Source organism: Cavia porcellus, unplaced genomic scaffold (genome assembly GCF_034190915.1).
Source record: "Cavia porcellus strain 051 isolate PalLab524CR breed Dunkin Hartley unplaced genomic scaffold, mCavPor4.1 scaffold_29, whole genome shotgun sequence".
Taxonomy (NCBI): domain Eukaryota; kingdom Metazoa; phylum Chordata; class Mammalia; order Rodentia; family Caviidae; genus Cavia; species Cavia porcellus.
Genome location: NW_026947512.1, coordinates 37,590,182 through 37,605,506, shown reverse-complemented (window position 1 = coordinate 37,605,506; position 15,325 = coordinate 37,590,182). Strand labels below are relative to the sequence as shown.

General features: G+C 39.4%; 1 protein-coding gene across 2 annotated transcripts in view; it reads left to right on the top strand.

Moving 5' to 3' along the window:
- Gtf2e2 (general transcription factor IIE subunit 2) overlaps positions 1-13,882 on the top strand; it is a 76,348-nt gene extending 62,466 nt beyond the window's left edge. For both annotated transcript variants that reach the window (XM_003474876.5, XM_063240116.1), the window contains exons 7-8: positions 11,565-11,680; positions 13,372-13,882. In XM_003474876.5, coding sequence (XP_003474924.1) covers positions 11,565-11,680; positions 13,372-13,488 — 233 coding nt within the window. In that variant the 3' untranslated portion in view covers positions 13,489-13,882. The remainder of the gene's footprint in view (positions 1-11,564; positions 11,681-13,371) is intronic.
- Positions 13,883-15,325: the final 1,443 nt, after the last annotated feature.

Genomic DNA, 15,325 nt, shown 5'->3' with positions numbered 1-15,325 from the left:
GGTTCCAGTTGGTTTTTTTTTTTTTTTTTTTTTTTTTTTTTTGGTGGTAATTGCTTACATCATTTTATTTTGGGTTTTTCTAGCGTTTCTCCATATTGCTATGGAGAAACAATATGCTGATGCTGTTAGGCTGTCTCTTCTATTATAATCATGCCGCTTCCTTTTGTCTCTTCATTGTTTACCTTAGTGTCTTGACAGAGTGCACTGTTAGACATTCTTAGTGGAAAGCTTAGTGTTAAGTCTGCTCTGCAGATGGCAGCATAGCATAGCGTGTCCATCTGTAATCAGATGTTTCACTGGAGGCCAGTAGTCGATTGAAGAGAGATTGTAGTAGCACTCTTAAAAGTGTAGTTTAAAATTCAAGGAATTCCTTTCTACGTATTATTTTTATGATTCCAGGTATTGAACTCACGGGCTAGGCAAACCTCTGATCACTGAGCTACATCTGTAGCTTTTTTCTTTTTTGTAAAAGACAGCATCACACTAAGTTGCCCAGGCTGGCCTCAAACGCAGTCTTCCTACCGCAGCCTCTTATGTAGCTGTGTCTGTAAGTATGCATCACTGTGTCTGATGAGGAATTTTAAATAGTATTTCATTGGTGTTGGTTTAAGTGTGCACTTTGTGTTTACCAGTGGTAGGTTCATCTTCTCACACTAAGCTGTTACCATTTTCTCATGTATAGTTTCTGTGTATTCCATTGTGCAATTTTTCCTTTTCCTGTTGGTGTGGCTTTTACATTTTTGTTCCTTAATATTACCCAGTTTTCATTTGCCATTTTATATGGCCTTCGTTGATCTGAGCTCCTCTCCATTTCTTATTGGTGATGGGGACAAAATGAGAATTTTCATTAATTACCTCCCTGACCCCATTTTAAAAATAAGTTTCTTAAAATCTCATATATCCATTAACAAATACTTTAAATTTTTTAAGACAGAGTTTCATGATGCAGTGCAGGCCTTGAACTCACTTTGTAGCCCAAGCTGGCCTCAAACTCTATGATCCTCTTGCCTCAGGCTCCCTACCCATCCAAGTGCTAGGATTACAGGCACACACCCTCACGCCTAGCTTAGTTTGATATTTATTCTTTCAGTTTACTTTTCTTGATTACTCATATTCTGTAATTCTGTATGCTTATTTGGTATCCCATTGCATTATTCTTTTCTTGCATTACTGATATTCTATAATTATTTGGTATTCCTGAATAGATTTTAAAATGCTTAACAGTGGTATTACACACATCTTTATACATCTTTTACTTTAGATATTCCTGTATCTTTTATGCTAATAGCTGTAAAAATCAAGAAGATACTTTTACACCTTTTAAAATCTTGGTTGTTGCTGACTTATTCAATATATAGTAAATTATTTTTCTAGATTTCCTAATAGTGAAGCTTTTTTTTTTTTTGGTCTTTTTCCTTTTTATCGGTACCGGGGATCGAACTCACGACTGCCTGCTTGCAAGGCAGGTGCTTTTGCTGCTGAGCTAAATCTCCAGCCCCTAGTGAAGCATTCTTAACACTACTAGAGTAACCTTTACTTGGCTTTATGTATATCTAGATTCTTCATACTAACATATTTAGGATTTTTTTTTAGTACGATAATTTTCTTTTTGTGTGCTTTGTGAGGTTTTGATTATAGGTAGTATACTGACTTCATAAAAGGAAAAGTACAGTTTTTCTTCCCTTCTTTTTTACCATTCTTTTTCTTATGAGAATATTAGATTCTTAAAACTTTGAAAGCATACATGCATGAGTGTGTCTGGATCAAATTTGATAACTTGTCACAGAATCATTCATCAATTTTTTCTGGAGGATGGTACTAGGAATTGAACCCAGGGCCATCACACTGAACTACATGCCCAGCTTTTAAAATTTTTTTTAATTTTGAAGAAAGGTCTTGCCAAGTTGCTTATTGTGCAGACTGGATTTGAACTTGTGATCTTTTTGCCTCTGCCTCCCAGAGTGTTGGGATTATAGATATGTGCCACCACATTTTGCTTAAAATTTTTAAAATTTAATCACATATAGTTTTACGGAATGCAACTGTAGAACTTACTTTATTTTCTCCTATCATTACTTTTTTTGTAGTTCTTTTATTTTTAACTATTACTGGTTTATTTACTTTTGTTGCTATAATTTTTACAAGAAAATGTCTATTAGATAACTCTATACTAATTTGACTAATTGATTTAAGTATTTGCTAAGCAAACACTAAAACCTTGCGTATCTTTTGTATTTGTTGATTTCCTTCCATGCTTCCTGTAATTAATGCCTCATATTTTTCTATAGAGCTTTTAGTCTGCATATGTTCTTGGCAGTAAGAGATTAAGGATTGTACCCATAATCATCCGTAATCACTCTTTAGTTATTTTTCTTGACGTTATCTCTTTTACTGTCTTAATGTGTTGTTCTTTATTTGAATATTATGTCAGAGATGTGTGAGTCTGTGTAGTTCTTTGTAGTTCTGATGGTAGCACAGACTAGCCTCAAACTTGGAGTGGTAGTATTTACTTTGTATGTGGCATATGGCTATCTTTTAAGTATTTGAATCAGTTCTGAGTGTCACTTTATATTTGCTTATTATTATTGGTGCCTTCTCCCCATCGTTTGGAAAATTACATAATTTACTTTCATTCTGGTATTCTCTACTGACTTTTTAGTTCCTTGTTGGTACTTTCTGGAATTTTTGTCAAAATCTGTTAAAGTTTATTGAACATTTATACTTACTAAATATTTATGTTTACTAAATATTTATCTCCTCTGTACCCTTGTCATTTTGCTGTATGTAGTGGGCGGCTTCCAGTAGTGAACAACGTAAGCTATTCTGACTTTATAGAACTTAGATTGTAAAGGGGTAAGTAGACAATAAAACAAAATTAGAACAGGTAGTACAAAGTGCTTGGGAAGAAATAAATGAGCTATTTGCCCCACTAGCATAATAAAGGGGAAGGGATGGAACTTGAAGAGAGAAGCTGAAGCTTGCTGAATGCCACAGAGCAATTTAGGGAAGCCACAGGCAAGGACATTAGATTGAGACCAGAGGAAAGACTCTGACACCCACCAACTATGGTGTTTAATCGTTTCCTCAGGTTTGGTGAACTTTTTTTGAGGCATATTTCCTGACATCTTTGCACTTGTGAAATTCATACATATTAATGATCAGTATACATACTTCCTTTTAAAAAAATCAGTATTATGCCATAAGTGTAAAGTAAAGAAGTAAAAAGAAATTGATGTGCATGTGCATATATTTTATTTTTTTTTTTGTGGTGCTGGGAATTGAACCCAGGGCCTTTGCATTGAGCTGCATTGTCAACTACCCTTTTTCATTTATTTGTTTGTTCATTTGTTTAAGACAGGCTCTTGATAAGGAACCTAGGCTGGGCTCATCATTTGTAATCCTCTTGTCTCAGTTTCGCACAGTGCTGACGATGATGTTGTAGTTAGGCGTAGTCCAGAGAACAATTAGAATCAGGACATGGAATTTATAGTATTATTTTTATAATGGTCATCAGGAGTTAACACAAGAAAATGCAGGAAATCTATCCGCAACACCAAAAACATAGACTATTTAGTCAAGGCCTAAGTCCCACAGCAATGTCTCACATGAATCCAGATGAAAACCCAGAGCTCATGATAATGCCTCCCACGAGTCCAACTGGAGGTCCACAGCCCACAAGAAGGACTCACGCCTGTCTTTTTACGGATCCGTGCTGGGAAGGCCCAACGGTCGGCAGTGGAAGCCAGAAAGTCCATGCCGGCGGGGTGAAGGAGCTGTGCTGGTGGGATGAGGATTCTACGCTGCAGCCGCGAAGTCATACTCACAAGACCAGGGCTGTCCTGAAAAGCATCACAGCCATCCTCAGTGACACAGAGGCCCCGAGCTCCTCCAATGACAAGCACAGTCAGGTACATGCCAGGAAGGCAGTGTGATGAGTTCATCCTGGAGACCAAGCAGCACATGTCTTCCCCTCTGGAGCTAGGAAGCAATGCTTGATGTAAGGACCAAAGCTTCTCCAGGAAAACCAATGGCTCAAGCAGCAACTTGTAGGAGAACCCATAATGCCTCAATGCAACAATGCATTAAAGCCTCCCTTCTTCTCCACCTTTATGCTGGCAACTTTCCTCAGGTGGAGCATCTTCACTCAGTGCCATGCTGATGAAATTCAGTTGGCGTTAAGTTGACCACCAGTTCTTAATCCATAACAGATGACAAACGTGTCATCACCCTGGCTTAATTTACATTTTAAAAATTTCTTTGAATATTTATAAATGGTCAGGCATTTATAAATGGAAATAAGTGAAATAGCTGTTATATATGTACCAACTTTTATATGTAGAGTCACCATAAATATGATATAGCTCTGGATGACTATGATGTATTGGCAGTTATAAACCATAACTGGTATTTCCTATAAGTAGTACGGAACTCTTCATAGAATTATGAAAAATGCAAAGCATAGGCTTTTGTTTTTAAAAGGTAAATCATTCTATACACAGTATCCATTGTGTATTTCTAGAAGATAAAGTATTAAAGAAGTACCTAATGTACTTTGTTCATACTTACATACATACATGTATCAGAATTGAGTTGTGAGCTCAGTTTAGTACTATAAACTGGCACTGTTCTTTAGTTGCAGTTTTCTCAGTATGCATTTTTACTTCTCAACAAGGTTTGTTTTGATTGTACTGATGCTGATGGTGTTTGCTTTGGGCCCATTAGGTGGCAGTCTTAGCCACAGAGAGGAAAGTAGGCTTTCAGGCACATTGAAGATTCACCCATGGTTCTGTCTGTAATAAAAGCACATCCTAAAACGAATATAGCTTGAATAAAGGCGTAAGTCACTGTGTGATAGTTTTTAAGAAGTGAACATAAAGTGGAGAAGTGAACATACAGTGATTGGACCTACACACGCACCTTATCATACAAAGGCATTGATTGATGGGGCTTCCTTAAGTCAGGATGTCACTAAGAGCCAGTGCATACACATTGGTCAAGAGGAGAGTGTAGAGGTCACTCTGACTTCAGCTCCAGTTCTTATTGGTTTACTCAAGATCCCTTTGTCTCTCTGAGATTCTCCATCTGTAAATGAGAATAGTGGTATCCTTACCTCATTTTATGATGATTAAATGAGTGTGTGTAAAAACTGGAGCTTAGTAGAAGCTGACACACAGTAAGAACACGGCAGTGTCAGTAGTATTGGAAATATAGTATCCAGGATACTAATTTCAATTTTTGTCTGGCTGCTTATTTATCTGCCTGTCTTATTATTTCTTTGGTATGTATTTCATTAGGTGGAAAACAAAGAAAGATAATCATATTATCAGTCTAAAGCTACATTTGCAGTAATTTTTGCAGGTTCATAATGGGTTTTCAGTGTTCCTGATGAGACTTTCAATGACAGACTGATTTTTCCCACAATGCTAGAAAGATGTGTTTTTGACTGAAAACCCGACTGTATCATCTTTATTATTACAGTTCAAGACTCCTTGTTAGTAGCTACCACTTTTAAGGTCTTACTCTTAGGCTCTGATGTTGCTTTTAGATCGTTACCATTTAGTGGTTTTATGGTGTTCCATTTTTGTAGATCTTCTGTGTGATGAAGTTTTTTTAACCTTCTATAGATAGAAACTTTTGTTTTTTCAGTTTTATTAGTACATTTTTGGAGTTTATGTGATTAGAGCCACCTTGGGAGTGGTTAAATAATGCTTAGTCCTTGATGAAGCATGTATGAAGTGTGATTCAAACATACAGTGAATTTTTAAATTAAAAATTTATAGTAAAAGACACATTGCCATTAATCCCTCTCAAGACATCCCTTTCGTTTGGAACATCCTTATCCCTGCCACCCTTGCTGCCTTCGAGAACAGTTCTGGATCTTCTTTCATGAGTATCTTTAGTTGTGCTGTCCTGAGCCGATTCAAAACATTAACCTTTCATGGTCGTTTAGACTTTGGAAAAGACCCTGACATCATGTGGGCTGGGAGCCCACAGCCTAACACTGTTAGCTGACAGAAGTTTCTGTAAGTGGTTTGAATCAGTTAGGACGTCACGGCAGCCATAGAAAGGCCCTCATGAAAGAGAACGTCCAGGACTGCTTCAGAGGTTCTTTAAAGAAAAACTTTAAATATTCATTGTATTTTTTTTCAGTTATACCACATATATGCATACTTTCTCAAAGTAGAATTGTTGGATCAAAAGATACATTTAAGCATTTTCAACACCTTGGCAAACATCCATTGTAAACATATTTTAAATTAGTATGTGTCTATAGTACTAAAGAATACATTTATTTGGGGAGTTTGTACACATACATATCTTAATGCACTGTAATTTTGGATCAGTTTACACTTTTATAGCAGCATACAAGAAGCCATCTGTGTTTTCAGACTTTTGCCAGTAATGAGTGTTTGTTTTTATTTACTTTTTACTTTTTTTTTTTTTTTTGTGTGTGTGTGTGTGTGTGTGTGTGGTTCTGGAGAGTGAAACTAGCTCCTTAAACATGCTAGACAGGTTTTCTACCACCGAGCTATAGCCCCAGCCATCAAAAAAAAAAAAAAATTTTTTTTTTTTTTTTTTTTTGAGATGAGTCTTGCTAAGTTGACCAAAAGACTGGTCTTGAACTTCAGTAAAGCTGAGATTGCAGGTGTTTGCTGCTGCCCTGGTTTAAATTTTTGTTTTTATTTTAAAGATAGCAAAATACAACAAAACAAGACAGAACAAAACCAATCAATACAATGCAGCAAAATACTGAACTTCAGAGCAGGATACTGGGAAACAATAGTAGCTACCATAGTATATCTTGTTTTCTTTACAATAGTTGTTGATTCCATCAGGTATAGCAAGATCAAGTCAACCACAAGACACTATAAAACCAATCGAAACAATATTGAATAAAGCAAAACAATCAGAACAAAGCAAAACAGTACAAATAATATTGGACTTAAGACTTCAAAATAGAAGGAAATCCTTCATATTTGCTGTATTGCATACTGTCATCCCTCCCAAGAGATGCTGGCCCCAGGGGTCGGTAGGCTCACAGGAGGTGCTGGCTTTTCTCTCCCTGGCGTGCGAGGCTTGCGCTGCTTACCAGGAAGGCTGGCTGGTTGATTTCTTGGTCGTTCCCCCAAGTCCCAGCATGGCAAAGCCTTGGGAAATGCTTGCTTTTCTCTCCCTCTGCACCTGCTTTAAATTGAATTTTAATATATTTTCAAGTCCATTGTGTCACAAACTTTTATTGTGTACTATTCTGCCTTGTGCAAAATTAGTTTTTTAAATTATTAATGTCACTATTCTACTGTTACTGTGTCTGTCATAAGAGACCTGTAGTAATAAACATCTGTGCATGTCAGAAAGTAGTTTCAGTCTTCAAGGAACCGGAATTTTTTGCATTACTTTCTAACATAGAGGCTTGGTTAAAAGTGTATTGGATTAAATTAACCAGTGAGTAAAAGGTGTTTTTATCATCTGTATTTCCCTCATTTACGTTTTGTGTCTATACACACACAAATACACAGTTGAATTGTTATATAGTGCTCATTATAAATAGTTGAATATACAGTTTTCATATGTTGATAAATTAGAACTTAACAAATTTATGGTCAAATGCCAGAAGTATTCTTTGTATGACACTTCCTATAATAGTAAAGGTAAATAGTAAATCACTAGTTTTGTGCACTGTATTGGATTTGATGTTTTTATTGTGGAGTTAGAAGTTATCCCACTCCCTACCTCTCATTGGGACCTGAACCCAGGACCTTTGCACTGGTTACATATCCAGCCCTTTTTGTATTTTAAGACAAGGAGTTGCTTAGTTGCCCAGGATGGGCTTGAACTTGGAAACTTCCTCTCCCAGCTTCTCGAGAGTGCTGAGATTACAAGTATATGCCATTGTGTCCAGCTATTCTAGTTCATATATACTTAAGACAAGCAGAGCTAGCCATATTCATCACATTGTCTTTAAAATTAGGTTTTTGGCCAAAAATGTAGGTTTGGGGGAATTCTAGATTTGTCTTAGAATGGAGTTAGAGAAAATAATGCTATTGCACTTCCAGTGATGACAATGAAGTATAAATATGAAGATTTATGGGTTTCTTAAATTCATCAGAAAGCTGAGGTTTCAGAACAACCACCTAACCCAAAATCTAAGGAAGAACAGGTACCCCCGGGAAAAGATGGAGCACCTGTACTTGTTCAGCTGGGAGGGACAAAATCAACCCCAGTTAGAACTGCTAAAGACTTAGGGTGAACTAGCAAGAGACTACCTTGCCTGCTCACAGGCTTTTTCCACAGACCTCATTGGATTCTTACAAAAAGACATAGAGAAAACCTAGGCATAATGTAAAACTGCTGAAGAATGAGGATAAAGTTTTGAAGGCAGCCAAAAGGAAAAGACTTCTTACAGAGACAAATTCTAGCTGACATCTTATTAGATCTATGTAATCCAAAAGATAGGGTAGTTACCACTTTAAACTCAGAATTCTGTATCCGGCAAAAATAATCTCAAAAATGAAGGAGAAATATTCTTGGTTATGTTTGGTGTTTAGACCCCCCCCCAACCCTCATGTGGTTAAAGGTGGGGTTTTGGTTTGTTTTAGAGAGGACCATATCTACAGTGTGTGGTAGATGATGCTAGATCAGGGGCACTAGCACTAACGGTGCGAATGCCGCCTGCCTGAAGTATCCCAGATACAGTGTGAAGGATAGAAGGAGCTGTGGTCTCTCCCTTGCTGCTTTGCTGCTCTCTGCCCTCCACAGACTGTTTCTCCTGCGTGATGCCTGTCCGTCCTGTCACCCTACCCTGGAGCCAGCCAGGTAGGGGCCGCAACTTCTATAAAACTGTGAGCTCAATAAACCTTTCCTTCTTTGCGAGTCACAAATTTTGACTGAGCAACAAGAAAAGTAACTAAGACATACTCTCTGAGAAACAGGAACAGAATTTATTGCCATCAGGTCTGAACTCCAGTAGTATTAAATGAAGTTATTTAGGGAAAAAGTATTTGACACTAGACACTGAGCTGTCTAGCTCAGGTTGGCTTTGAAATCACTGTGCAGTCCGGGCTGGCCTCGGATTCATGGTGATCCTCCTCCTTTAACCTCCTGAGTGCTGGGATTACAGGCATGCGCCAACCGTGCCTGGCCTTAATGTTTCTCAGTGGAGGTTCAATTTCAACATGAGTTTCAGAGAGATCAGATCATTCAAAACACAGCAGTGGTCTTAGCTATTCATGGTTTTTGTGATTCCACATAAATTTTAGAATTTTTTTTCTATTTCTGTAAAGAATTACATTGGAATTTTCATAGTGACTGCATTGAATCTGTAGGTTGTCTCTGGGAGTATGCACATTTAGAAAGTACTTTATTCTTCCAGGGCTTGTGGGTGTAGCTCAGTGATACAGAGTGCTTACTCACCATGTGCAAGACCTTGGTTCAGTCCCTAGCACATACGCACATCACATAATACTTATTTTTATTTTAAAAACTGTTGGTTTTTCTACCAGAATTTAAATCTTGAGATAATTTCCAGTGTGAAGATTTTAACCTTCATCGTCAGAGTCCCTTGTGTTGTATAAGATAATATACTCACAGATTCTAGTCAAGATGTGGACATTTAGGGAGAGATGCATGTTTAAAATCACATAAATAATTTCGGTAGATTTTATAATTTAAGATTGTTGCTTTAAAGGATGAGGTTAACTGCAATGCCGTGTTTTCTGGAACTGCAAAATGATAACACACACTGATGATAAAAGGAGGCAGGTTAATAACAAGGGAAAAGGGAACAAGGCGTGGTGTTGTGTGACTTTCCGGTTGTGCCTCTTTTTCTTTTTTTTCTTTCAGTAGGCAAAAAGGTTTTAAAAACAAAAAGAGGGCCAGGTGCTGGGGTGGGTGCTTGTAATCCCAATCATTCAGGAGCTGCAAAAGAAGGAGCTCAAGTTCAAGGCCAGATGGTTCAAAATAAAAAGGCTTGGGGATGTAGCTCAACCATTCTGGGTTCCATCCTCTGTATTGCCAATAATAAATGTTTAAAGACTTTTTGAAATCACCCTGTGGTATCTAGGCCATAGCAGACCATGGTATTTCACAGTGATAGTGATAGTGATAGTGAAGATAGTGTCACGTGCTAAACCCAGTAACTGCTGCTGTGGAAATGAATGCAAAGAGAGTTTCTTTAAGAGCTGGTCCGTGTTCAAGGGGTGAGGAAGTTGTGCAGACAGTTGTAAGTTAAGCGATGCCTATAATTGTGTAGGAGAGAGAACCCTCAATATGTATCTGTAGAAATTTAAAAATCTATTTTAGAGACATTTCATATTTAAATAATTTTAGACCCAGATTGAATTGTTTGCAGTGCTCCTGGCATGTTCACCATAGTTTTGTTTGGTTATCATTTGCTTCATGCATGCGGTGTGCACTGAATAGCCAGAGAGGAAGGAAGGCAGAAAAGGGGAAAAGGGAAATGCAGTCTGTCACCAGCTCCGTGCCCACTTCACATACTGCTTGTGCACAGGCTCTGCGGAGTCAAGGCCCCTGAAGGAAGGCAGAGCGTGGAATCCCTGAGGGTCTGTGACCAGGAGCTTTGATTTGAAAGTCAGTGCTGATAGTGAGGTGAGCACTAGAGCCCATGTGAGGGAACTCGAGATGCACACTGTAGTACTTATACAGGTCCCACTCGTGACCTCTTGCTGCATAGGACCACAGGTCCCCAGGACTTGCTGTAGGTGGGGCATCAGATCTGGATCTGATCCACTGACTTAGACCTGTTTTGCTGCACGTGTGGGGTTCCTGTCTCGGATACCCCCTGCCATCCTTCTCAGCCCCTGGTTACTTGATTGTAAAAAGGTTTTTTTGCAACTAAATCATAACAATGCGTCACTTCCATGTACAGCTGTGGTGCTCCATTTCCCTATGTGTTTCTTACAGTTAGTGAGCCAGAAGTTGGTGTATACCAAGCTCAGGGCAGGAAGGAAGAGTTTGAATTATTTTGCCCAAAATGGAGGGGGCCTGGTTTTAGGAATAAAATTGCCGACTGCTTTATTTCTCCAGGAAAGCCGAAAGAGACCTCAGTCCCACTGCCCTTAATTTCCGGGCATTGAGCGCTGCTGCTGGGGCTTTGCTGACTGGTGCTAGTCTGTTCATAGCTCTTTTTGTGGCTAAGTGTCCACACTCGAATGTTCTCGCCTTTTTCGTTGTTCTGTTTTTGTTTTGTTGTTGTTCTTGTGTGTATGTATGCATTTATTTATATTTATGACTGGGAATTAACCCAGAGTCTTCTCACTGAGCTATAGCCTGAGCTATTTTTATTTTTTCCTGTGAAAAAGGCTCTTTCTTACTAAGAAAGAGTTCAAGCCCTGGCTGGGCTTGAACTTGATTCTCTACCTTCATTTCCCAGGGTGTTGGGATAGTGGACTTGTGGTACTGTGACTTGTCTACTTGTTTTTGTTGTGAAATCTCAAATGTGTTGATTGAGGCTCAGAGAATATAATATCAAAGCCCAGATTTTGATTGTCAAGATGCTGTGGTTTGTAAGAATCAGTGGTAAAATAACTACTGTTTGATTGCTACAGAATTCCAGAAACTATGGAGGAGCGTTACTGTGGATTCCATGGATGAGGAGAAAATTGAAGAATATCTGAAGCGACAGGGTATTTCTTCCATGCAGGAATCTGGACCAAAGAAAGTGGTAAGTAATCTCGAGAGTAAGTCTACCAATCCTCTCTTCTCTGAGCCGTAGTTGCTTCCCATTCTGAGGAGCAGATGGTTGTTCTCCCCTTCAGCTTTGTCTGGATCTGATCCACTGACTTAGACACAGCTGAGGTCACACGTTGATGTCATTATTGGGGGCCAGTGTGCTCCCTCAGGGGTGGCTTCGCACACCTGAGAGTGTGCCCTGTTGAGAGCCCACCCTGCTGATGATGACTCAAGCTCCAGCCACAATGCCCGGTTCCTGAGGCCCCCATGGTGCCCACCTTCTCACCCCTTGGCCTTTGCCACCTTCAGTGTGCTCCCCACTCTTCTGGGAGCAGTGCTGATGCCACACTGATCATGGCACACTGTCCCTGTTGACTCTCAGGGAGCCAGATATCTTTGTCTTCGTGGCTCAGTCCTGCTTACTGGAGCCATCAGTTATCAGACAGAGACTGGTAAATTGCCTTGGACCAGCTGCCAACAATCTGTAGCCCAAGAAAAGACCAAGGGTGGGCGGTAACACCTAAGAGCAGTAGTGGCAGACCTGTGGCACACGGCACTGAAGCCTCCGAAAGGTTCGCCATCACCGCTAGACTCTTCTTGTGGTGCCTCTGTCCTCTTCTCCTTGCCAGTGTTATGCTTTGAAGCTGTTCTTTGTAGAATTCTCTCTCAGTCTGAATTTTTAGGACTCATAAAAGGAAAATGTATTGCCAGTGATCTCTATGACTGAATGAGTGTAATTGCAGCATTTCGTGATTTCTTATCATTGCTTAGAGTTTTAAAAGAATATTATACTAATATAATATACTATATACTAATATACTATAATATACTATTATAGTATTATACTAATATAATATACTATATACTAATTAGTATATTAGTATAATAATATAGTTTATTAATACACTAATGTGTATACTGACAGCATAGAGATTACCAACAACCATTGTGTGCCTAACCATTTCTACATTTTGCCTGTCCCAGTAGTTTTCCAGATTTACTTCAGATCTTTTTTTGAAATGATAATGGCCTTGTATTTTTAGACTTGATAACAGAGATAAAGCCTAGCACCACCTGTTTTATCTGCATAATGCCTGGAATATTTGTGGTACAGTGGATCCTCAAGTTAGTACAGCCTGGCACACAAACAGCTTGGTTTATGACCGGAATTTTTGTTTTAGCTTAGGACCGAAGTCTTGAGTTATGAGCTGAATGCTAGCCACTTGTGCTTCCAAATGGTCTCAGATACAGATTTAACCCTTAATGAGCACTGGGAGGAACATCACAGCATCCTTTCCTGTATAGGGCTGAGAAAGCTTGAGCCAGTGTCTAAGCACACTGAGTTCTGCTACATACAGGAGAGATTTTGCAGAACTATGTAAGGGAGCCTGAGCCTCAGCTGACAGAGTTACAGCCGGCCCTCGGGAACACATTGAGTTCATAAATCACGGTCCATTGTAAGTTTCTGTGCTGGCCGTTTATTCCCAGTGGAGGTTTTCATGGTAATGGAAGGCGCCGGGCCTGGTTGGAGGCTGGGATGTGTGCTGTGAATGGTGTGAGGTGAATAAAAGCAGGGCAGACATCCAACCCTGCATCCTTGCTTCTGGGCTTGTTCTTTATGTCCTGACCATTCTGTCCTTTGAGGTTCCTGTTTGTTCTCACTAGTTTTATGTTTTCCTTTAGGCCCCTATTCAGAGAAGGAAAAAGCCTGCTTCACAGAAAAAGCGGCGGTTTAAGACTCATAACGAACACATGGCTGGCGTGCTGAAGGATTACTCGGACATTACTCCTAGCAAATAGGAACACTTTGTCTTTGAACAGAGAGTCACAAACACACAACCAAAACCGTTCTTGAGGATGTCAGATCTGAAGACTTGCCATTCTGCTGCTGAGGACTGAAGCAAGGAGCAGCTTGGTTTGTAGAACAAGTACAAACTCAAGCTTATTTTTCATCAAATAGGCCAATGCACACGCAGTGTGATATTCCCTGTTAACCTTCTGTTCTTTTTTGGGAGAAAGGGACTTAGCATGGCATGCAGGTGTGTTTGCTATTTATCTCTATTTCTAAATGGTTCCCGGTTCCCTTTTCCCTTTTACTACTTTACAACAAGTTGCGGATTATCTTGGATGCAATATTTGTTTATTCCAAAAGAACATATTTATAATAAAATCATTGTAGAAGGATTTTTAAGAAGTTAGTGAATTCAGTTTGTTTCTTTTTATTCCAAAAATGACAGGAAGCAACTCCATGCCTTGGACCCGCCCAGGGTGTGTGTCGTGACATTGGGAGACGGGGTCTGGGAGTGCAGGGACTCAGCTTTCTGTGTCAATGTTTAGCCTCTGGGCATTGGAAGGTCGAGGTCTGATACTGTCTCCAACCAGGAGTCATGTGCTGACCCCGGCTTTGGCTTTACGGTACCTCAGATCTCATGTGTCTTGTCCTGAGGTTCTTGCAATGAACATGCCCTTTGCTGTTCATCACTGGCCTGGCTTGTGAGAGCCTTTATCAAGTATGTGCAGGATTGCCCATGATACAGAGACTTAAAGTCACTGGGGTTCTGCCTGTCTGACAGGCTGAGCACTTTCCTCTCTGTGCTTTTTATATGATCTACTGTGGTCCTTTGGTTTGATTTAGGCAGGTCTTACGTTACAGGTTGAAGTTGTATTGGGTATAAAATGTTTGTTGGAAAGTATGAGGCTCTGAGTTTGATTCCTGGTATCCCCCCCACCCCCAAAAAAAGAGATTTGGTGTCATCAAAAATTGTGCAGTGGTAATTCAAAGCAGTGGAGTTGATCAGATGATGAAGTCTTTTAGCTGTTTCAGTTATTCTTTATGCATGTTTCTCACCTCCATTTAGTATTATGTGTTTGCTTTACCACTTTATTTCCTCTTTGCCGCACAGAATACCATGAGATGATAGCGGACTGAATTCTGATAATTTTTAGAATTCAGCTTGTCTCGCTTTTTTTGTGTCTTCAGGTATTTGCTAATAAGAGCTTTTTACAGCCTCAGTTTTCTATAAATCTAGAACAGCTTGTCTCCAAGCAGAGGCCTGATTTTTTGGGGGGGCCCATACCCTGTATGCTGTCTTACAGGCTAGGTCTGGTTATGTTTTGGATATTTCAAACATTTCAGCATCTTTGCAAAGAGATATCAAGGCCTCCATCATGAGTTCTAAGAGAAGACATTCTGTTATCACTCGTTATTATTAGTGACTTGTAGCTAACCCCACAATTAACAATCTTTTGTGGACTGGCTTGATAAGTGACTTCAGCCTCCATGTCTTAAAATTCACTCTAGAAATGAGGACACTGGGACATGAGGTCTCGGAGCCACAGCAAAGCTGATGTTCTGGTCAGCAAGACAACTATCCTGGCTGAGATTGTACAGACCATGATGTACTAATTCTGGAGAAACAAAGTGTCTTATTAAATCACCCCACATATAAATTCAGAAGGTCTCATTCACTTGCATTTTCTTTTTTTTTTTTTTTTTTAAGCTTTGATCCCCTTTGCTTACCCCTCCACTTGAGGATTGTGTGGCTAGGCAGTGTAGGGGGTATAGTCTTCGTGGAAAATCTCATGGCAGCCAGGTTTTGCCTGGTGAACATAATACAAAGAAGTGAGTCTTAGCAGT